This window comes from Elephantulus edwardii, unplaced genomic scaffold (assembly GCF_000299155.1).
Source record: "Elephantulus edwardii isolate Elephantulus edwardi_28Jun2011 unplaced genomic scaffold, EleEdw1.0 scaffold00015, whole genome shotgun sequence".
Taxonomy (NCBI): Eukaryota; Metazoa; Chordata; class Mammalia; order Macroscelidea; family Macroscelididae; genus Elephantulus; species Elephantulus edwardii.
The window spans coordinates 6526769-6549896 of NW_006399765.1; the positions used below are offsets into that span (position 1 = coordinate 6526769).

The 23128-nt window shown below is 41.2% G+C and overlaps 1 protein-coding gene across 1 annotated transcript in view; it reads left to right on the forward strand.

Annotated features, from left to right (window-relative positions):
- Positions 1-1247: 1247 nt before the first annotated feature.
- Positions 1248-23128, forward strand: part of CHMP4B (charged multivesicular body protein 4B) — a 57526-nt gene continuing 35645 nt past the window's right edge. The window contains exon 1 of the mRNA XM_006881453.1: positions 1248-1571. Coding sequence (XP_006881515.1) covers positions 1382-1571 — 190 coding nt within the window. The 5' untranslated portion in view covers positions 1248-1381. The remainder of the gene's footprint in view (positions 1572-23128) is intronic.

A 23128-nucleotide genomic window follows, 5' to 3' on the forward strand; every position in this document is an offset into this window, starting at 1 on the left:
AATCCATCTCTTTTGGGTCTTCCTCTCCTGCGCTGACCTCCCACTCTTTTAATTACTAAAAGAAACATGTTATTGTTATGTGCCATGGAGTTGCTTGTGACTCATAGCAACCCTATCTATATACAACAGCTCTAAACTTTGCTCTATCTTGAGCCAATTTCGTTGTCTGTGACATATCTACCTCGATTACCTTAGTCACTGAGTCAGTCCATCTCCTCCAGACTCTTCCTCTATTGCACTGTCCCTCCATCCTTTCAAGCAAGATGTCCTTCTCTAAGGACTGGTCCCTCCTGGCCACATGCATGCCCAAAGTATGTCAGATGGAGCTTCAAAATCCTTGTCTCCAAGGAGCAGCTTGGTTTCACCCTCTCAAGGACAGACCTGTTTGTTGTCTTAGCAGTCCATGGTATAGTCAGTACTCTTCTCCAGTACCACAATTTAACAATTTAGTAATTGTTAAATGGAATATGGAGCTCTGGTGGCCTAGTGTGTAGGGCACTGCACTGGTAACCCTAAGGTAAGACATCTCTGGTGGTTTAAATCCACAAGTGGTTCTGTGAGAGAAGGACAAAGAACCTCCTCCCGTGCAATTTACAGCTTCTGAAAACTTCCTGGAGGATCAGCTATGAGTTGGTTCTGACTCAACGGCAATGAGGTTTTTAAGTTTTTTATTATCTTATTAGCCACAGTTGTGTTGTGAGAATTAAACATGACAACACACAATATCAGAATGTTATGTTCATAATGTTAATTACTGTTATTCTAATTTTTAATTACTGCTCTTTTTTAAATTGTCTCTCCTTCTACCCTTATAGTTGTTGTATGCCCTCTCCTACCTTTATAGTCGTTTTCGTTGGTAGTGCTGTGTGCTGTAGAGTTGGAACTGATCCTTAGCTGACCTTCCTGTGGATTTTCAGGGGCAGTAAATCGCAAGGAAAGAAACTGCCTAGCGTTTTCTTGCTGGACAGCTAGTGTCTTTCAAATTGTAGCACAGCGTCTCACCACTAGGCCACTAGAGTAGTCCCAAAGAGACTACATTTCCCAGCATGCCATCTCGCCCTTTGACCCCGGTTAGACCAGAAAGGCGCGCCACGAAGTACCTCAAGGCGGAAGACTATAGTCTCCCGGCATGCAACGTACCTCTTTCCATTAGATTTGAGGTGCGGTCGACGCATTGCCTGCTGGGAGTCGTGGTCAGCGGCGCGTTGCCCTGACGCCGGCCGGCCCGGGCGTGGGGGCCTGTGGGAGGTGGCGCGGCCGGGCCCAGCTGCGGGGCGGAGGCGGCGGAGAGGCCTGAGGCGGCAGGGAGCGGCGGGGTAAGGAGCGGACGCCGAAGCCGAGCCGGAGCGGGCGGCGCGGGCCGGCGCTGCGAGCAGCAACCATGTCGGTGTTCGGGAAGCTGTTCGGGGCCGGAGGGGGTAAGGCCGGCAAGGGCGGCCCGACCCCGCAAGAGGCCATCCAGCGACTGCGGGACACGGAGGAGATGCTAAGCAAGAAACAGGAGTTCCTGGAGAAGAAGATCGAACAGGAACTGACTGCTGCCAAGAAACACGGCACCAAAAACAAGCGCGGTGAGCCAGTCCTTCCCTCTCAGGCTCCCCTCGGACTCCCGGGGCCAGACTCCACCTTCGGTCAACTCGCTTTGGGGTCATCTCCGGCCCTGGAACTCTCCCTTCTCAGTCTCCTCTCTCGGTCCGGGGCTCCATCCTTTCAGGCCCTTTTCTGCGTCTCCCCGATTTCCCCCATCAACCCTGTTTCATCTCAACCCTGTGTCCTTACCCTTCCAGGCCCTTTCAGACCCTGATCTCGCAGTGTTTTCCGCCCTCGCTGTCTCCTTGCTTCCTCGGAGGCCTTTCCTCCTCCCTCGGACTTGCCCTGACCCCCCAGCCCAGTCTCTGTCCCTCCTGCCCGGTCTCTGTCCCCGCCCCCTCCCTTGCTCATTTCTGCCTCTGATCCTGATCCTTGTGTCTTTTCTAGTTCCCTACCCTGCCCCTACCTCTCCGTGGAGTCGATGAGCTTCCCCTGGCCTCTTCATATTCCCCTGACTCAGAATTCTCCTTGAAATCCACCTTGGTTGGAGAGAAGACTAAGTAAGAGGCGACCTCCCACCCCACCCCGTTCCCTTCTGCCACCGACTTGTTGAGTGAACTTGAGCAAGTTCCTGTTCCTCTTGGGACCTTAGTTTCCCCATCCCTCAGCCTGTGTTTGGCCTACATAAAGCCTAAGGTCTAAGGTGTCTTCCAGCTCTGTGATTCACATCTTGTTGCCTCATAATGTGGCCTTATCACAGTTTCTCTTAGCGCAAGCAAGCCTTCAACCCATGACTCACCACTGTCAATCCCTCCCAATCAGAAGTCTGGACTCCCCCTCCATTTGCTCCGCCTTTACCCAGCCCTCGCGCTTGGGGCTTTGATGCACGATTACTTCCTGTTGTTTTCTGATTTACTGTTGTGTGCCTTCCAGGCTGACCCTCTGGTGGGTTTTCAGAGGCAGTTAATTGTACGGAAGGAGATTGCCCGTCCTTCTCCCGCCGAACAGCTGGCAGCTGGTGGATTTGAACAACGTGCCTTTGGGATTGCAGGGCAGCTTCTTACCACTTAGGTCACCAAAACCTCCTTCTAACTTTTTGTTTTCTTAGGCGGGGTGTATGTGAAGGTGATTTAACTATAAAGAATACCCACCCTGCTGTACCCTGAGAGAGGAGCAGTGTGGAGAGGGGTTTAGAAGATTTTTAAAAAGTTGACTAGTCACTAGGTGTGTTTTCTTGGGCAGGTTAGTTTGCCTCTCTTCGTTTTAATAAAACTCTCAGTTTTAATAAACTTTGCTGAAAGCAGAAGGCAAGATCCTGGCTTTACAGTGCCCAGCACATTGTTGTCTTGCACACTGTAAGGGCTAAGTAGATGTTTTCTCCCTTCTAGCAGTATATCTTGAGGCTATTCCACTGCTGTTAATCAACAGATATTCTGGAAATGGTTTCTGAGTGCCCACTGTGTGCATTGTATTTCCTGGAGTGAACAAAAATAGCTTTCATCCTGATGAGGGAGAAGATAGGCAGCAGACAGCAAAAGAAGCAAGTGAAGACAAAATTGGTGATGATAAGTGCTAGATAAAGAATTCAGGATAATCTATTAGAGAATGATGGGGTGGGTTGGGGAGGAGTGCGACTTTAGAACATTCAGGAAGGCCTCTTTGGAAAGGTGAAGTTTGCGCTGAGCCTTGAAAAGGGACCTCAGCAAAAATCTTCAGGAGCAGTCTTCCTGGCTTCCCAACAGGGCGAACAGCAGGAAAAGACCCAGAGATTGGGATCTTATAAGAAATCATATCCTTATGTCTGGAGTATAGTAATTCAAGGGAAATGTGCTATAAAATTATAAGAGATTGTGAGCTAGCCCCTGAACTTTCCTAATAGAGAGCTTGATATTTATTTCAAACGAATGGAAGATACTGTACTGACATAGTCTTCATCGCTAACCAAGTTTTAAAGTGTTTACTGACTGTTCTTTTTCCAAGTGGGCCACAGGTGGTATTGGAAGGTGGTGATGGTGGGAGCAGGCCGACCAGTAGAGAGGCAGTTGCGGTCATTCATTCTGCTCAGGGCTTTGGTCCTGGCACTGAACACCAAGAGCAGGATTATATTTTGCTGTCTCTAGCTTTTTTCTCTGATGACTCCCTTAGTCAGGATCCTCTGTTGTTCATAGTCACTAGACTCATGTTGTTTTTTACAACCAGTCTGCATATTGGAAGGTTATGGTCTTTGCAGGTGGAAGAAGGTATCAGTTTACCCATCTTCTTTTTGCAGAGCACTTTTTGTGGAATTCCGTTTTGGAGCTAGTATAGTTTCTGGTTTTGAGGGTGATTGAACTGGCTTTCAGAGACTTGGAGAGAGGCTGTAGACTGGAGGACTGAGACAATCTCAGTTTTAATAAACTTTGCTGAAAGCAGTCTATTTTCTTGAAAAGAACAGGAACTTTTGTAGTCTACCCTTTTAATAGTCCTCTGGAGAAACATCTTACCTGCTTATTGATCTAGTACTGTGAGGTATTTGTACTGTCACACACTGTTTATTTAGTCACTCACTGAGTCACTACTGGGCTGGAACTTTGGAAGTCAGAGATGAAAATAGACTCTGTTTATCCTCCAGGAACTCAGGACTGGAAGAATGTGTTTTGTATAGAAATATTAATAGTAGTTAGTACGGAAATGTGTGTGTGTGTGTTTGTACGTGTGTGTGTGTGTGTGTGTGTGTGTGTGTGTGTACATAGTGGGACTGGAGCTGCAGAGGAGGAGGTTCTTGTTTGGAGGGGGAAGGTAAGGATGTGAGGTTGGTTGGCATGGAGTTTGGTGTCTTTGGACAACAGTGTCTTCTGGTAGGAGTTAGTGAATTGGGGCAGTAGTGAAATTAACATGGGGAGGTAACCTCTTCCCTTTAGATCTTGACCTAGGGACAATGAGGAACCAGTGATTGTCTTAAAAATAAAAATGGCATACATACCAGTGTGGATGTTCAGAAAAGCACTCCAACAGCGTAAAGAAAGGAATGTAGATGAGTCAGGAAGAGACTGGAGGCAGGAATCTCACAGACCTGAACTTGAGCCATAGATCTATTCCTTACTAGCTGTGTGTCTTGGGCAGGTTGCTTTGTACTTAATATTCCTCCTCTATAAATCAAGATGTTGGTGTCTTTCTTAGATGATTAAAATATGTTATGCATATAAAACTCTTAGCATAGTGCCTGTCATATGGTACTGATCAATAAACGCTTGCTGTTTTCCCTATTATAAAGGGACTCAGAAATAACGGGAGATTTACAATTACTCAGATGGGGAAAAAAGGCTTAGAGTGGAGACACTGAAAATTGAGAGACCTGTCAGAGTGTCTTCTGAAGGAGACTCAGAAGAGATGTGGTTAATTGTGGGAGTGGCCAGTTTGAATGAGAGAGGGAGAAGTTGAAGATGACTCCCAGGTTTACAATTTGGGCAGTTGGGTGGATAGTAATGCAGCTAAGTGAGTTGGAAAGCACAGAAGGAAGAGCAATACTTATGAATTACATAGTACTCTGAAGTTGATAGGGAGCCATAGTGGCATAGTCTGTAGGGAGCTGCGCTGCTAATCCAGAGTGATACCACTCTGGCAGTTGGTGTCCACTAGTAGCTCCAAGGGAGAAGGGTGAGCCATTTGCTGTGTGATTTGCAGTCCCTAAAAATTCACTGAAGTTTTCAGCTATGAGTTGCTTCTGACTTGATGACAGTGAAAGTGAATTGAAGTTGATTGAAACCATTTTATGTGTCTGTGAACCTAACAGCAAATGCTAAAACTGGATATGATGGTCACATTCTTTGATATTTCTCCAACATCTTATTCAGAGCCTGGCACATATTTAGTACTCTGAGTGTTTATTAATGAATGGAAATAATTTTGTGAGTAAAAATGCCCTGTTACGCCTTTTGTGCAGAGAAAAAAAATGAGTTTTCAGAGGGATTGGTTCAGAGACCAGTTCTGGTAAAGGCATCATGGCCTTCATCATTGATTGACTCATTAAATGCCCACTTAATGTAAAGTGTGGTACTGAGTGTGGGGAAATTAATTGAGACACATTGCTCAGTACCAAATGTGAATGTTGTCTTTATAGAAAGATGACAAATTGCCCTTTGAAGCAAACCTCTGAAGCTTAAGGAGATTTGAAGTACACAGATGTATCTCAGGCAGTGAGTTCATTTAGAGACCTAGAGCAGAATTTGAATTGTGTATCTCTTCCTAGTTTCTTTTTATTTCTTTTAGTCATATATTCATTCTCGTGGATAAGTTCTAGATCTGTGCTAGGAGGTAGGAATATAGAGACAAACCACTCATATTTTCCTGTCATTGAAGAAACTCAAACAACTGCCACATTCCTTATCTATAAAGTAATTCCTTATCTATAAAATAATCTTTATTTCATATGGCTGTGGGTAAGCTTAAGGAACCCCACGGCGCAGTGGTTAAAGCAGTTGGCTTCAAACCAAAGGGCAACAGTTTGTTAGCTCCTCCACAAGAGAAAGATGTGACAGTCAGCTTCTATAAAGATTACTGACTTGGAAACCCTATGCAGCACTTCCATTCTGCCACTATGAATTATATTTGATTTCATGGCAGTGGGTTGTTTTTGAGTTAGAACCAATTAATAGCTGACCTTCCAGCAGGTTTTCAGAGGCAGTAAATTGACTGCGAGGAGATTGCCCATCTCTCGCCCTTGATGCCGCTGGTAGATTTGAACTGCATGTCTTGGAGCTGTGCAGTTTCTTATTACTAAGTCATTAGTACTGTTTGGTGACAGAGGATAGATGGTGATAATTAAAGGTGAAAGAGCTGATGGCACAATGGTTAAGCACTCTGCTATAGTGTTAGCAATTTGAACCCACCAGCCACTTTGGTGATAAAAAATTTGGTCTTCTATTTCTGTAAAAGCATGTTATGTTATAGTAGGTGCTGTTGAGTTGACTACAACTTGTAGCAACCCTATGAACAACAGATTATAACCTTTTCCTCTTCTGTACCATCATCACAATCTCCACCTTGCTCAAAATCCACTGTAAATATTACAGCCTTGGAAAACCATGGGGTGATTTTACCCTGTTCTATAGGGACAAGGAAGAGCAATACATAGACAGAGATACGCCAGAAGTTCAGGCTGGATTTAGAAAAGGCTGTGGCACCAGGGATATCATTGTGGATGTCAGATGGGTCCTGGCTGAAAGCAGAGAATACCAGAAGAATGTCTGTTTGTGCTTTACTGACTCTGCAAAAACGTTTGACTGTGTGGATTATAACAAATTATGGCTAACATTAAGTAGAATGGGAATCCCGGACAGTTAAGTGTGCTCACGTGAAACCTTTATCTAGATCAAGAAGCTGTTGAGTGAATGGAGCAAGAAAACAATATATGGTTTAAAATTAAGAAAGATACCTGTCAGGGTTGTATCCTTTCTCCATACTTATTCAGTCTATATGGTGAGGAGTTTATTCAAGAAGCTGGGCTCCATGAAGAAGAAAGTGGCATGAGGATTGGAAGACTGACCAATAATCTTCAGTATGCAGATTCCTGAAAGTGGTGAGGTCTTGAAGCTCTTGCTGCAGAATATCAGACACTGCCACTTTCAGTGTGGACTGCATCTCAACGTCAAGAAAACAAAAAATTCTCACCACTAGACCGATATGCAACATCATGATAGAAGGGGGAAAGATTTAAACTGTCAGCAACTTCATCTTTCTTAGATCTGCAATCAGTCCACTTGATACCAGCAGTCAGACATGTCACACAAGGAAAATCTCCTCTCAGGGATTTCTCCAAATTATTGAGGAGCAGTGACATTAGTTTGAGGACTAATTATAATACACCTGACTCAGGGCATGATCTTTTTAGTCACTTACTATGCATCTAAGAACAGGACAATGAGTAAGGATGACAGAAGAATTGATGCCTTTGAACTGTGATGTTGGATAAGAGTACTGACTATTCCATTGACTGCCAAAAGAATAAACAGATACCTCTTAGAGAGAGTGATACATCTTGGAGATCCGAGTGGAACCAGAGTTCTTGGAGGCAAGGATGGTGAAGCTTTGTTTCACATACTTTGGGCATATTGTTGAGAGAGGCTCTTCCTTGGAGAAGGCCATTATGCTTGGAAAGGTAGAGGGACTGCAAAAAAAAGAAAGACCCTCAACCAGATGGATTGACTATGGCAATGGGCTGAAGTATGTCAGATTGTGAGGATGGTGCAGGATAGGACAGGGTTCATATCTGTTGTGCATAGGGTTATATTGAGTAATAACAACAGCGACATAACATCGGGTTGCTGTGAATCAGAATTGACTTGATGGTGAGGATCAGCAAGGTAATATATGAAAGAATGTGGTACATTGTGGATATTGCATAAGTAATATAGAAGCAATACCTATTTTCCTTTTTGATGATCAGACTTCTTTGGTCTGAAAAGAAGGATGTAAAAGTTCTTTAACTGAGAGCTAGATGAAAACTAGCTCTGGTGACCTAGTGGCAAGAAGCTGCATTGCAATCCCAAAAGGCACACTGAGGCCACCAAGCTGCTCTGCGGGAGAAAGATGGGCAGTCTCTTCTTGTGCAATTAACTGCCTTTGAAAACCTGCTGGAGGGTCAACTGTAGGTTGTTCTATGTTACGCAGCAAGAACAGATGAAAACTAGGATTGTGTCAGTGTGAACTGTCAAAAAGAAATCCATACTTACACCTCTTTAGCACTTAAATCTCTTTAGCCCCCTTCTAGACTGTGATGCCCTGATGATTTTCTTCGTAAGGAAGATAATAAAATATCATAATTTCTTTTCTTTTTTAAGGCATTGCATTTACTTATGAATATATAACCTAAGTGATTCAGCTTTTAATTTTTTCGCTGTTTTAATAGGGATGAAAACAGTTTGTAGAAAGGATAATTTTTTAGTTTAACAAGAGAAATGTATCATTTATTTTGAATGAGATTGCAAAGTAGTAATTAAATATTTCAAGATTCTGTACATGTATATTTCTCTTGGATTTATGGATGCAAACTAGTGCATTTACAGGTTAATTTATATTTGGCCAAAAATGTCTGATGGATGCAGAGGCCAGGCACTCATGGACAATATATCTTCATTAAATTCTGCTGGTTGCTGGAGCCAGTGTAGCTCACTCATATTTAATAAAGTTGCTCTAAAATGATAGCATGTGAGAAGACATCTTAATGAGTTAAATTTATAATTATCGTGGCCTTTCACTTCTGTGGAATCAAGATGTCAGGTTGAAAGAAGAGCATCGTAATGGTACATGTACCAGCAGGATCTTCTGCCCCAGAGGCCTGGGGATGAAATCCAAAACCCACCCAGGGAACTGAGCAGTGAGACTTTTCCTTGGTGATACTTAAATTTCTTGTTTGAAGAAATAGTTGGCCAGGCTGGGTTTGGTTTCTTTCTTGAGGCAGATGGTGTACCAGAGAAGCCTTGGTGTTGGCTCTCCAAACATGCTGATGCTTTTGATTCAAATGAACAAAATCTTTTTTTGCCCTATTTGGCAGGGAGATTAAATATTTTTAAGTGCTTGCCAGAGTAAATTTATAATGTGATTTGAAATTCAAGCTAGATTTTGTTTGGAAATGTAACTAAATGTGAGAACCTTTAGCTAGACTCTTTTGCTGGACAAAAATTTTAGTTGTTCAGAGTTGGGTTTGAATGTGGTGCACACTATCCTGTGAAGATGTGTGCAAGCCATATCTCTGAGACAGAAAGCCAACATCTGATTTGTTTCCAGGGTCCAAGCCATGACCTGGAGTGGGGCTACTGGAAGCTGGGATGGAGCTCTAACAGACTTAAGGGAATTTCTTTGGGTAGGAAAGTTACAGGAAAACTTGATTCTCTTCCCCTGAATTATTTTTATTCTCTGCTGTCTTCTTTAAAACCATGAGAGAGAGGATACTTAAAAACAAACAGCAACAATTTTGTATTGGTAAATTAGAGGACATTTGAGTATTGCAATGGGAAATTACAACAAACCTAGCTGGATATTATGCTGGCATATTATTAAGTGTGTTTTTAGTTAAATCAGCAGACTTTTACTGTTTTCTTTCTACAAGGCAGGTAGTGTGGTTGGATAGGCAAAAAATTTCAGATTTGAATGGCTTCACCACCACTTATCAAAACAATATTGGGGCTAATATTTACTTCATAGGATTGTTTGGAGGCAGTAGAATAAATTGATGTGTTTGAAGTACCTCATAGAGTAACTGGCATGTAGAGGGACATAACATTTTTCTTGGTATCCCAGATTTTATTTGGGCATAGTAAAGTGTCTTGAATCAGTCAGTGACTCTACAGAAGATGGACAGTCTTGTCCGTTAAGATTTACGGTTTTGGAAATTCATTGGAGGATGGGTGGATAATGAGGTATAGAATCAACTTGAGGGCAGTGAATGAGGGAGTGAGTGAAGGAGTATACAGATAAATAAGGGCTCACAGTTCATTAAGGAAGACACACACATGTGCAGGTAACTTTGATAAAAGGCAAGCTGTGTTAAGTGCACAAATGAAGTGTTAGAGAAAATACAGTGGGGAGAGATTAATTCATCTCTGAGGGTTGGCAGGTTCATCTCACCCAGCTACACATTCAGTGCTCAAGTTCCTTTTGCAGTATTCCTGCCAAGCTATTAACCTCTGCTTGAACCCCTCAGCTGACAGGATTTGTATTAGGTGCTCTATCCTCCCGCTCTATCCGTAGTTTGCCTTTGACCAGCTCCAACTATAAATAAACACCTTTCTTATTTGTAATTGAGATATTTCCTCTACTTCAGGTTGATGTGGTAGCTCCTTTGGGAAGCAAGTTGAGCTTAGAAAAGAATCTGGGATTTGGAGTCAGATGTCCTGGGCAAATGCCAGCTCTGACATTAGACAGTTATGAACTGTAACTGTCCTTTTTCTTTTAGGTCTTTTGGGAAAACAGATTGCTAATTTGGTCTGTTGAGCCCACAGAGAACAGATCCAATACCCTTTTGACATGATGATTCAAGGAAGATTACATTAATGTCTCAAACCTTCACATATTAGGACAAACATTGTCTTTCATTGACTGTTAATTGCCCAGTATTACTGCTTCTTCCTTGTTAATCTCTTCTGTTAACGTCCTTCTGTTCTTTCTTCTTTCTCTTAAGGTTTAGAGTGGGCTGAGCAGAAAAGTCCAGCCAAGGTCTGTGCCATCTCATTTGTTATGGAATTAACTTAATTCTGCTCTTGGCCCTGACAATCCCCATATCACTGAGACTTTTTCTCCCTACAAAGCAATTATACTTCACTTTTCCCTTCATTAGTCAAGGAATGAGCATCTAGGAACCCCTGAAATTTGTTTGGCCCTTCTTAAGGAGTCTTAGCTGAAGGATTGAATGGCTTATGTTCTTAACAAGAACATCTGTCTAGCTTGATTCTCTTATAGCTGATATGTCTAGTGCTGCTGCTTCCTTTACAGGACAGAGCTGGCTAAAGGGCTGTGTGAGGGATGCAGTACTTCTGTTTGTTTATGGCTGTTTAGTTCAAGAGGTTAGTGGCATGGTGAGTGGCAAGAGAGTCAGAAGATCTGAGCTTACAGCCTAAGTCTGCCACTTGTTAGTTTTTTTTTCTTGGGCAAATCTTTTCCGATGATTAGTTTCTTAACCGGCAAAATCAGAAAATCATCTTTATAGTCTTGCATGTACATATAAAGTGGAGTCTGTGGCATTATTTGGAGAATTATTAAAAACGCATATTCTCAGGCCCCATGCAGACCTACTGAATCAGAACTGAATTTTTATAATACTCTCATGTGATTTGCATGCACACTGAAGTTTAGGAGACATCTCTCTATAGTTAGTTGTGAAAATTAAGTGAGAAAGCTAAGTGCTTTTCATGTGCCCCGTCATGATTTATTTTGAATACTCAGAGTTGCCATCTCCTTTTAGTCATTTGACTCAAATTCTGCTTAAAACTTGAACCCTTCACCTAACTTAACCTATTGTCAGGTCCTTTCATTTCCCGCCAAATCTAATGGGACCTCAGAACGAGGTAGAAATCTGTCTTAACTGCTTAGAAAAGAATCCAAAGTACATATTCTGCTGATTGGGTAGCAGTCCACTTTATAAAAAATATAGAATCATCTGGATAAGTGATGATCACTTAATCAGTTGTTGTTGAGGTCATGGGCAGCTCAGTGCCAAGATTAAATTTAGGTATGATTCAGACTCTGAGAGAAACCACTTCCTGGTGGTAAGATCAGTTGGTAAGGAAAGAATTTTCACCCACTGATACTTGTATATTGTTGTTAGGTGCCGTTGATTATGACACATAGCATCCCTAGTGAACAACAGATCTGAACTGTGTCCTATCCTGTGCCATCTACACGTAAGTAAAGGTCCAGGAATTATTTCCAACTGGGGTTGAGGTTAGAAAATTAAGGGGGGCGAAATCATGTATTTTTTTCCTCCAGACATTATTTTTCCAATGATCTCTTGTTTGCTGTTCTTTTGGTTTTTTTGTTTGGTTTTTTGTGCCACTAATACTCTCGTGATCTGCCACTTCCCTGCATCAGGAGAAACATTTGTTTGCTGAGTGCCAGTTCTGTGTTTGGAACCATCTGAGATGCCATGTATATTTCCAGGCATTGAAAAAGACAGCCTAGCCCCGTGTAGTCTACAGTTGAAGATCTTTGATTCTCAGAGAGAAAATTATCATAATTAAATGGTTCATTTATTTTCTTTCTCCTTTGAGTCTTACAGCCTTTATAAAGCTTTTCAGGAACTTATGGATAAAGTAAAACTGGGAAATGCAAGGTTGGCTGTGTGAGGTATGTGATGAGGAAGTGTAGATGGTGGGAGTAAGACAACTTGATTTAGTCTTTGTGCTTGAGAACCCTTAAAATTTCCCAGTAATCAGTTTGTCTCTCTTCTAAAACAGCCAGACTACACTTGAAATGTGTGCAAATGAGGGTCATAGAGACTACTCTCCTAACCTCTGGAAAAGGGCGTGGTTTAGTCTGTCATGCATAATTTTGTTTGTTAGGTTTGAAATTTTTTTTTTTAATACTGGTTTGCTCACAAAATTCGTATACATTGTGTTTCACACTATTCATTGAAAATTGTGTTCCATAAAATCATTCCCATGTATTATGTTTTTTAAAAAATCAATCACCATTGGACCTTGCCTATCATTACCCAATCTTTTCAGGTCCCTGCCATATCCTTCACATTTCCTTCACTCACTCCCTCCACCCACCAGACTGTGCAATCTGTGGTTTCATCCCTACCCATCCTGACCCCTCTGCTCCTACCTCTTCCCCTTTTGGACCTCATAACTTGTTTTACTAGTTATCCTTTTATTTTTACAATAATGGTATTATGCAATATTTGTCCTTGTGAGACTGAGTTACTTTACTCAACATAATGCTCTCCAGTCTCTCAAGTTGTGCGTATTTAATGGTTTAATTGCTCATGATTACATGTGAGTCAGCAACCATGGTAATAGGCAGTGAAGCTAATAAAAGACATTGAACATAAAAGTAGTTGGAGTTTTCTGGTTGATTAAAGAAAGACCTTGGTGCAGTGGTACCATTAGGATGTGGAGTCCCTGTACCAGGAATACATGCCTGTGCATCTCTTAATTTATATTATTTTTTGCTTATCATGGGAAACTGGAAGTATAAATAAGGAGCCCTGGCGAATGGATAAGCTCTCATTTTCTAACTGAGAGGTTGATGATCTGAACCTACTAGCTGCAGTGTGGATTAAAGGTGTGACAAATCTTGTTTCTGTAAACATTCACAGCCTTGGAAATCTAATGGGCAGTTCTCCTCTGTTCTGTAGTTGTAGTGAGTTGGGATTTATTTTGCAGCAGTGTGTCTGGTTTGGTAAATATAGATATTCTCTGTATTCTGTGAACTCTTCCCAGGAATTCATTAAACCACTGGGTGCATTAAAAGCCTACCATTTGGCAGTTGTAAGGATTCAGGCCATGTAACTCATGAACTTTGAACTAGCTCTGGGTGCCTGGGAATCAGAGAAAAGCTGCATGGACAAGCAGTTGTAAGCTCTGATTCAGCTCTGGGTGGTTAGAAGTTGGAATGTCACTCCAGCTATGAAGAGATGAAGCTATGAGGAGATAGATGAGGATGAAGTTAGATTTATTTCCAGGTGAGATTTATATTGATGCTGATTCTTATTACATAGTTGGTGATAAAGGTGGAATTTTCTTGCTGTGCCACTTGCTTAGTAGTGCACTAGATCTGCCCTATTTGATTCTATAAAATGATGTTTTCTTGGAGTTGGAGGTGATGGTAGATTTTTTAGCAGAGATTTTTAATCAGATACCAGCATACTCAAGGTAGTAGGTCTGGGGCTGGATATAAACTGCTGATGCCAGTTTCCTCCTGTTGAGCATACAGAGCAGTAGACTTTACTCAGAGCCAGGAGGCTGAGAGTCGTTAAGAATATGAGTTCACAAGAACCCAGAAATGGACCCATCTATCTCTGGTCAACTTATATTTACAAGAAGATAAAATCTATCAAATGGGGGAAAGACAACCTCTTCAACAAATGGTGCTGGCAAAACTGGACTGCGACCTGCAGAAAGTTGAAACAGGATCCACATCTCACACCATACACAAAAATCAACTTAAGATGGATCAGAGACCTGGGAATAAAGCCCAAAACCATAACATTCGTTCGTAAGAGATAAACTGGGATCAGTCTTAGACAGCCTAATATATGGTATAAATAGATTGCCAAATACAGCCAGAAATGCAGTGTGGAGAGGATAAAATTGATGAATGAGACCATCTAAAGATTAAATCTCAGTGCACATAAAAACGTTTTCCAACAGAAAAGAAAACCTGACTGGGAAAACATATTTGGCAATACCATGTCGGGTCTCATATCAAAAGTTTACAGCATCCTATGGTGGACCTCCCAGTTCAAGACGGGTTTGGAAGCAAGAGTGGCATACACTTCCTAAGCGACATGCTTCTGGAAACTCTTATAAACTTTGATAAATGATGATAGTTCTAGAAAGGCTTCAGGCTTTTTTGTTTATAGAATCGCCGAGTCATGCTCCACTCTATGGCAATCAGCAACAACAACAGGGTGTTCACAAGAAAAAGACTGATCAAACAATTACAAAATGGGCAAAAGATATGGAAAGAATGTTCACAGAGGAAGATATTTGAAGGGCCAACAGACATGGGAAGAAATGTTCAAAATCACTGCAATAAGAGAGATGCAAGTCAAAACCACAATGAGATGCCATCTCACTCCAGTAGCAGTGGCAAAGTTAAACAAGACAGCAAGTAATAAATGTTGAAGAGGATGTGGTAAGATAAGAACTCTTATACACTGTTGGTGGATTGTAAAATGGTACAACCACTCTGGAAGGCAGTTAGGCTTTTTTTTTTTTTTTTTTTTCAGAAAGTTGATCATAGAAATTACACATGACCCACCTATTCCACTGCTTGGCATATACTCTGAGAAAATTAGAACGAGGAACAAATGGAGGCTTATACACCAGTGTTCATTGCAGCTTTACTCACTTGGAAAATGGCTTGATGATCTACTGAAAGGTCAGCCATTGAAATCCCTGTGTTCTACTCTGACACACTTGAGGTCATCATGAGTCAAAATCAACACAAAGACAGCTAGTAGTTTTTGTTGGGGTTTGTTTGTTTTTGTGTTTTTGGTTTTTTTTTTAAAATTTATTTCTAGAAACAGAGCCAGAGCTAGATTCCAGTAGTCTTGTGTTTTCATGACACCTTGTTCTTCCCTGGCTCCTTCCACTCTCAGATTCTCTTGAAAGACCTGGGAGGTACTACATGTCAGAAGTTGGTTAGTCTCAAAATCCAACACCCCTTCCTTATAAAGACACTTAGAAAAATTGGAATAGAAGGGAATTTCCTCAATGTAGTGAAAAGTATATATGCAAAACCAATAGAGCCAATATCATTTTCAATGGAGAAAGACTAAAAACATTTTTCTTGCAAACAGGGACCAGACAAGGATGCCCACTGTCGCTTCTTTTCAGTTTTGTATTTGCTTGCTAGGTCAATATGACAAGAGAAGGAAATAAGAGGCATCCAGATTGGCAAAGAGATGGTTAAACTGTCGCTATATGCAGATGATATGATAGTATACCCAGAGAACCCCAAAGACTTAACAAAAAAAACTGTTAGAGTTAATAGGCCAATTTAGTAGAGAGTGCGAGGATAAAAGATCAATATCCAAAAATCAGTAGGATTCCTCTACAGTAACAACGAGAACTCAGAGACGGAAATAATGAAAGCAGTACCATTTACAATAGCCAACCACAAATTGAGATACTTGGGAGTGAACCTAACTAGAGATACAAAAGACCTATACAAAGTAAACTACAGAGCATTTCTGCAAGACACAATAAAAAACCTAAAGAAATGGAAAAATGTGCCCTGTTCATGGATAGGAAGACTCAATATTGTGAAATGACTGTCCTACCAAAAGCAATCTGCGTGTTCAGTGCAATCCCAATCCAGATACCCAATTCATTTTTCAAGGAGATTGGAAGGGAAATTACCAAATTTATTTTATTTGGAGAAGCAAGAGTCACAGAATAAGCAGAACACTTCTGAGAAACACAAATGAGGTTGGAGAAATAGCACTCTCTGACATCAAAGCTTACTACACAGCAGTAGTAACCAAAACAGTATGGTACTGGAACAATGACAGACACGTAGATCAATGGAACAGAATTGAGAACCCAGAAATAGATCCTGTTATCTATGGTCAGCTGGTATATGACAAGGAAATCAATGCTATCAAACGGGGAAATGATAACCTCGTCAGTAAATGGTGCTAGCAAAACTGGACTTCCACCTGCATAAAGCTGAAACAGAATCCACATCTCACACCAGACACAAAAATCAACTCAGGATGGATCAGAGACCTGGGAGTAAAGCTCAAAACCATAAAGTTCCTAAGAGAAAAACTGGGATCAAGCTTAGAAGTGCTAGTCCAAGGTATAAAGAAACTGCCAAAATTGATGCATGAGACCTTCTAAAGATTAAACCCATGTGTACATAAAAAACTTTTTCCAACAGTGTGAAAAGAAAACCTACAGACTGGGAACAAACATTTGGGAATACCATCTTAGACAAGAGTCTTATAACAAAAGTTTACAGAATACTCTTGGGCTTTCACAAGAAAAATACTGACAACCCAATTACAAAACAGGCAAAAGACATGGAAAGAATTTTCACAGAGGAAGACATTTGAATGACAAACATATACATGAAGAAATGCTCCAAATCACTCGCAGTAAGAGAGATGCAAATCAAAACCATAATGGGATACTGTCTCACTCCTTTAACAGTGGCAAAGTTTAACAGGACAGCAAGTAATAAATAGAGGATGTGACGAGAAAGGAACTCTTACACATTCTTTGTGGAGTTGTTAAATGGTGCAACCGTTCTGGAAGGCAGTTTGGTGCTTCCTCAAAAAGCTGAACATAGAAATTCCTTATGACCCAGTCATTCTATTACTTGGAATATTGTTCTTGTTGTTGTTGTTGTTGTTATGTGCTGTCGAGTTGTTTGCGACTCATAGCGACCCTGTGTACAACAGCCCTAAACCCTGCTCTATCCTGTGCCAATCGCACTGCCTCTGACACACCCATCCCAATTACCCCAGTCACTGAATCAGTTCTTCCCCTCTTGCGCTGGCTCTTCCACCCTCCCAAGCATGATGTCCCTCTCCAAGGACCTGCCCCTCCTTGCAACATGCCCAAAGTATGTCAGACGAAGCCCCAGAAAATGAAATCTGAGGCACAAATGGAGATTTGTACACTAATGTTCACAGCAGCATTATTGACCATCACAAGAACATGGAAACAGCCCAAATGTCCAACCACAAACGAATGGATTGATAAATTATGGTACATTCACACAATGGAATACTCTGAAGCATGTAGGAGCAATGACTTTGTAAATTATTACCTAACTTGGGAGGGACTGGAGAGGTTACGCTGAGTGAGCTAACTCAGTCCCACAAGGATAAATATTGTATAAAACCATTATTATAGAATGAGTATAAGGATTCAAGAGGGGTGAGAGAGGTTGGAAGCAGAGGGATAAGGATGTGCAGGGGGGAGGAGGGATTAATTATGGGGTTGTACAATTTGTTGGGTGGGAGGATGAGGGAAATTGGAAGAATTTGTTCTTGAAAACAGTGTATTCTAATTTTGTAAATAAACTAGTAAAAAAGAAGAAAAAAAGGTGGGTCAGACTTAGGACAAAGATTGGAGGTGCCGTTGACCTTAGAGTGTTTAGATCATATTATACACAGTGACATGGATGCCAGAGAGATGGCAAAGAAGGACTGCTAATAGTGCCTGGAATGGATTGAGAACCTTCATTCATTTGTATTTATTCCTTCAAGGAGCCCTGGTGGCTTATGGTTAAGCACTCAGCTGCTGACTTTAAAGTAGTAAGTTAGAATCCACTAGCTGCCCCTGTAAAGATTACAGCTTGGAAAACTCTGGAATTTATGCGCTTCCAGGGTCACAGTGAGTCAGAATCAACTTGACAGCTCCCAGCGACAACACTTCATTTACAGTCAGCTACGATGTCAGCTTCATGCATTTTCCAGCCTGGTTTCCATTTCTTTTACCAAAATAGACTCATTTCCTCAGTAGCCTTTAGGGCAGAATTTCTTGACCTTGATACTGTTGAAATTTTGGATTAGATGATTCTTTGTTGTTAGAGACTGTCTTTGTGCATTGCAGGATGATTAGCAGCATCCTAGTCTCTATTCACTAGATGTCCATAGCACCTACCCTTCCCCTACCAATTGTGACAATCAGAATGCCTCCAGGTATTCTTATTAGTCCTTGGGAGCAAAAAACACCTGGATTTGAGAATTTCTGCTCTAAAACTCATCAGATCTGGGCACACGCATAGTTCTGGAGCTTCAGTGGCTTACCTAAGGATTGGGAGTCTATAAAAAGGCAGAATAGAGAAGACTGGTCAGCACTTTCAATCCTGCCTTTTTTGCTGTTCTGAAAAAAACTGAAACCTAAAGAGTTAATTTAAGACTGACCATCTCTGCCCCATGGGAATGTGTTTAGAATTGAGATCCACACTCAAGTTTCCTTTCTATAAACCTGTCTAGTGCTTTTTCATTAATCCAGAGCTTTCCATCCTTTTCAGGTTGGATTACCTTTCTCTAATTTAAAAAAATATTAGGCACTTATTGTGTACCCATTTAATAAAAAAAACCCATAATTGCAAAAATTTCAGTTGATTTAGAATTTTTTTAAGAAATTCTTTTATGTTATTATTCTCTTCCTAAAATTACTATTTACCTCCTATTTTGCATCTAAGTAATAAGATTGTATCTGACATAAGTGATAATAGATGCTCAAATATTAGCTGGATTTTTTGTTTTTGTTTCTACTTTCAAAGCTGGGATTTTTCAAATGTTCTTTGTTTTTCTTATTGTGTGATGTATTCCTCATCCTGTGCACAGACCCTGCATTGTGGGCATATTCACAGGCCACTGGAATGATAACTGTGAACCTCATGGGCTCACAGCCCACAGAATGGGAACCAGTTCATGCCTTACACTGTAAGATTTTAGAGAGCAACAGGCCGGTAATGCCTGACTCTTTTTGAAGCCCTGAACTGTCTCCAGACCTGATATGGAAATAAATGCCAAAAGGCTATCTAGAGTCCTCAGTGCAGCTCTGTCAACAGCTGTACTCTAAGGAAAAAAAAAAGAGGCATTTGGTTGGAAACAAGCTTTACGTTTCTAGTTCTAGTTGGTAAATGGGCCTAAGGGGAGTTTAAAATATGACCTTGAACTTGAGAATCTATATTTACAGAACCTCTCTTAAGTACTCAGCTTCTTTGACAAGAACTGTTATTCTTATTTCACATGTAAGTCGCAGAGCAGCCAGGCCACACAGGTGGTCCCTCAGAGAGCCAAGTGCTCCCGGATTTAGGAGCTGGGACTCTGGTTTGACATCCCAGGATGGGCCATTTGTTCCTGTCACTTGATATTGAAAAAAGGAAAATCATTAGATTCCTTCTGCCCAATTCAGTAAACATTTGAATATTCACCGTCCACGTGAAGTGACTCATCAAACACTGATGAATAGATCTCTAAAGTTATTTTCCTCCAGGAGCTCTCCATCTGATAAAGGCTGGAGAGAAAGACAGTGCATAGCTATCTTTAACACACTTTGACATTGGTAGTCAGTACACATATAATAGGAATGAAGGAAGGAAAAGAAAGAAAAAAAGAAATGAATTCTAACTGGAAGTCTTTGGGAGTGAGGGGATTTGGAACAGAAAAAGAGGTGGCACCATTACAGGGGAGGGGATTGTGAGAGCAAAGCTACAGTAATGTGTATGTTTGTATGTATAATGGTGGAGGGGTTGGATTTCAGGGTGTGGGTTGAGGTGTACTAGTGACTCAGGTGGAGTGGAAGTTGGTCTTAACTGAAAAGGACATAGAAACGAAGCTGGAAAATGTGGTAGGTTCTATTTAGTTGCATACTAGGAAGTATGAAAGACTAGAAAGTATTGAGTGAGCCCAGTTTGCCTGTGGGCCAGCAGCATTCCTCCTGGCATCACTCCAGCTGTTGTTTTCCATTAGTTGACTTCTGCTTCCAAATTCTGTAGGTAATGGGATAGGAAGAGAGGCCGCTTCTTTATAAGGAAGCATCCATTGGTCATCATCTTTCTCACTTTTCTGCTCTCTGATTCCGCTTCTGCTTTGTCTGAAGCCCAGCATATCCTGAGCAGCTGGGTAAGAAGCAGAACAGCACTATTTTTCTACACTGAGGGGAGTTCAGGTTACATGCCATGTGGAAGGTAAGCAGGCAAATTTTCATGCTTAAACTAGCTTGACCCAGCCTCAATTTGTTATCAGGTCCTTGGCTGCCTCATACTATGCTGTTGTTCTGTCTGGTTTACTTAATTAGCTGTGATCTTTGGGATTATTTAATCTTCTCATGTATATCTCTGATCCAAGAGACATTTATCTTGGCTGTGGTAAGGACCCCTTTTCTGAGGCCATCCATACATTTCAAATTCAGTCTGGAGTTTGCTTTCTCTTTCACAAAAATGTAACAATGATTTCTCTTCCTCTCCTTTTAACTTTTCCATTCCCAAATGCTGCCTTCATCACTAGGATTGGAAACAGCCCTAGGATTTAGAGGCACTGCATCCAGGTTCTAGTTGTGATTCTTTCACTGTGTTTCTTTGGGCAAAGTACCTTCCCATCTTTGAGTCATTGTTTTCTCAAAATAAAAGCAGATGGAGTAAATGACTGCTAATAGAAAGGACAGTGGTTCAAATTCATCAGCTACTCCTCAGGAGAAAGATGAAGCAGTCTGTTTCTGTAAAGATTTGCAGGGTTACAGTACATTGTCCTATAGGTTCACTCTGAGTCAGTAATTTTTTTCACCTCTAAGATTCTTTCTTGCTCCAACCTTTTCTGAGTCAACAAGTGCCATACTACAGTAGACCTCCTGGGATCCAAGTGTTGCTTCAGGCAGTTTTTCTGCATAAAATGATGGCATGGCTCAGCATTCATTTTGGCTGTTAACAGCTTGGCTACATTTCTGCTCTTTGTAAAAGTTCAGGGCATCTACAGGCTGTTTTATAGAAGGTGCTAGACATTTTTCATTTTGATTCTCTGGTTCAAAGGCAAGCTCTGAATATGGGAATGGCTTTTAGCTGCTCCCTTGAGTTTCATGGGGGGGAGGTGGGGGAGACAGCACAGATGCCAGAGCTCTCCTGGCATCTGAACCTCATTTGGATTTGTAGCCTGCCTCTGACTTTACCGCCAGCTTTTTGGCAAATCAGACACACAGATTTCTGCTGGAGGCTGAGCAGGCCCAAATCCTGCTGGGCGAAAGCGCAGCAGTGATGGGTTAAGCACACTGTGGATGCTCCCTTGTGACAGGAATGCCTCAGAATGCAGAGGATTTGCCACCTGTGTGAGGGTAGTAAAGAAAGGGCTGGCTTGACTTTGAGTAATTTTAATTAAACCTCCTCTTTAGGTTGGTGATTAAGGAGACAAAAAAATTATTCTGGGAGTGTTGGGAAGAGAGGCAGGCTTCATTGTGAAGGGTTGTTTGGTGGTGTGTTTTATTGTTTTTGTTTTTTCTTTTTGGGTGTGTGTGTGTGTGTGTGTGTGTGTGTGTGAAGGTTTTGTGTGTTGTGAAAATCCTAGCCCCACCAAGAGTAGCTCAGCCTTTTAGGAATGGGGGGGGGATTACCATACTGGTAGTGAATTTGGGTTCTTTAAACCTACCATTATCCATTTGCAGTTCTCTTCCTTTTGTAAGCTTTTACAGTATGTTACTGTCTCTAAAGCAGTTCTGGAAAAATCACACAACTGTAGCACTCATCTTTAATACACAGAAGAGAACTCTCAGGTCCAGAGAGGCTAAATGGTGTGTTGAAATAGACATAGCTCATTGAAAGTAAAGCTGGTCTAGAATCCATGGCCACTGCTCCCTTACTTTCTTGAATTGTGCTTCCTCATTGCTTTGTGTTCCTAACTCTGCCAGAATGGTTCTGAAAATAAGATTAAAGCTGCTGGGCAGAAAGCTGGTTGACAGGAGAGATGGAGCAAACAGTTGCTAATTTAGGGGTTGTTTTCCTTTGAGTTATAACTGGCTGTTTGTGGTTTGGTGTGCTGGTGCAGCCTGGGTGGAGGATCACAAACTCTAGCATCTCATCCCTGCTTCATTCCTGTCTTATCCTTACTTCATTCCTTACTCCCTGGTAGACTGAACAGAGTCCTGTCTATATTGCATCACAGATTTCTCCCTGTGCATGAGTCCAGAATAATTGGCCATTTTATAGACAGACCTCTGGGAAATTAAGGAAGTCTATATAAAGAGATCTGGGAGAGAAAATTGATATATAAATGTCCATTTTTGGTACTTTCCAATTTTTTCTTTCTTTTTTAAAAAAATGGAATCATGATCTATGGTAAAGCAGACAAATTTTAAGTGTCAGCTCAGTGAATTTTTACAAGTACACATAACAGTATAACAACTACGCAACTCAGTCAACCTAAAGAACTTTTCCAGTACCATGTTACAGTTTGATGATTTTTACAGCAGCTCAGGATTAAAGTGAGAGCAATATTTGTTTACTCTGACTCTTTAAAAATCCCAGCACCTACCATAGTTCTGTTACTCATTCACCATGTTTTGTTTTTCAAATAATATTTTATTGTATTTTTGGTGAAGGTTTGTGCAGCAATTGGGTTCTCATTCAATAACTTCTGCACAAATTGTTCAGTGATACTGGTTTAATTTTTTTTAAGGCATAAACCTCTCAATCTTCAACATCTGTTCCTTGAACACATATGCGTAGTATTGTTTGCTGTCTTTTGTTCTCATCCCAACAGGGATTAAGACTAGATAGAATCCAATGTAGAAAGTTGGAAGTGTGAAAGGAAGTTTGGAGAGAAGTGTGAGATGTGTGCATTTTTGTTGACACGTACTTTCCCCTAGCCTTCTCAGTGTCCAAGAATAGAAGAAAAAGTCCAGATTATGAACGTTAGTCCCTTCTTCTGTTCCTTTTTATT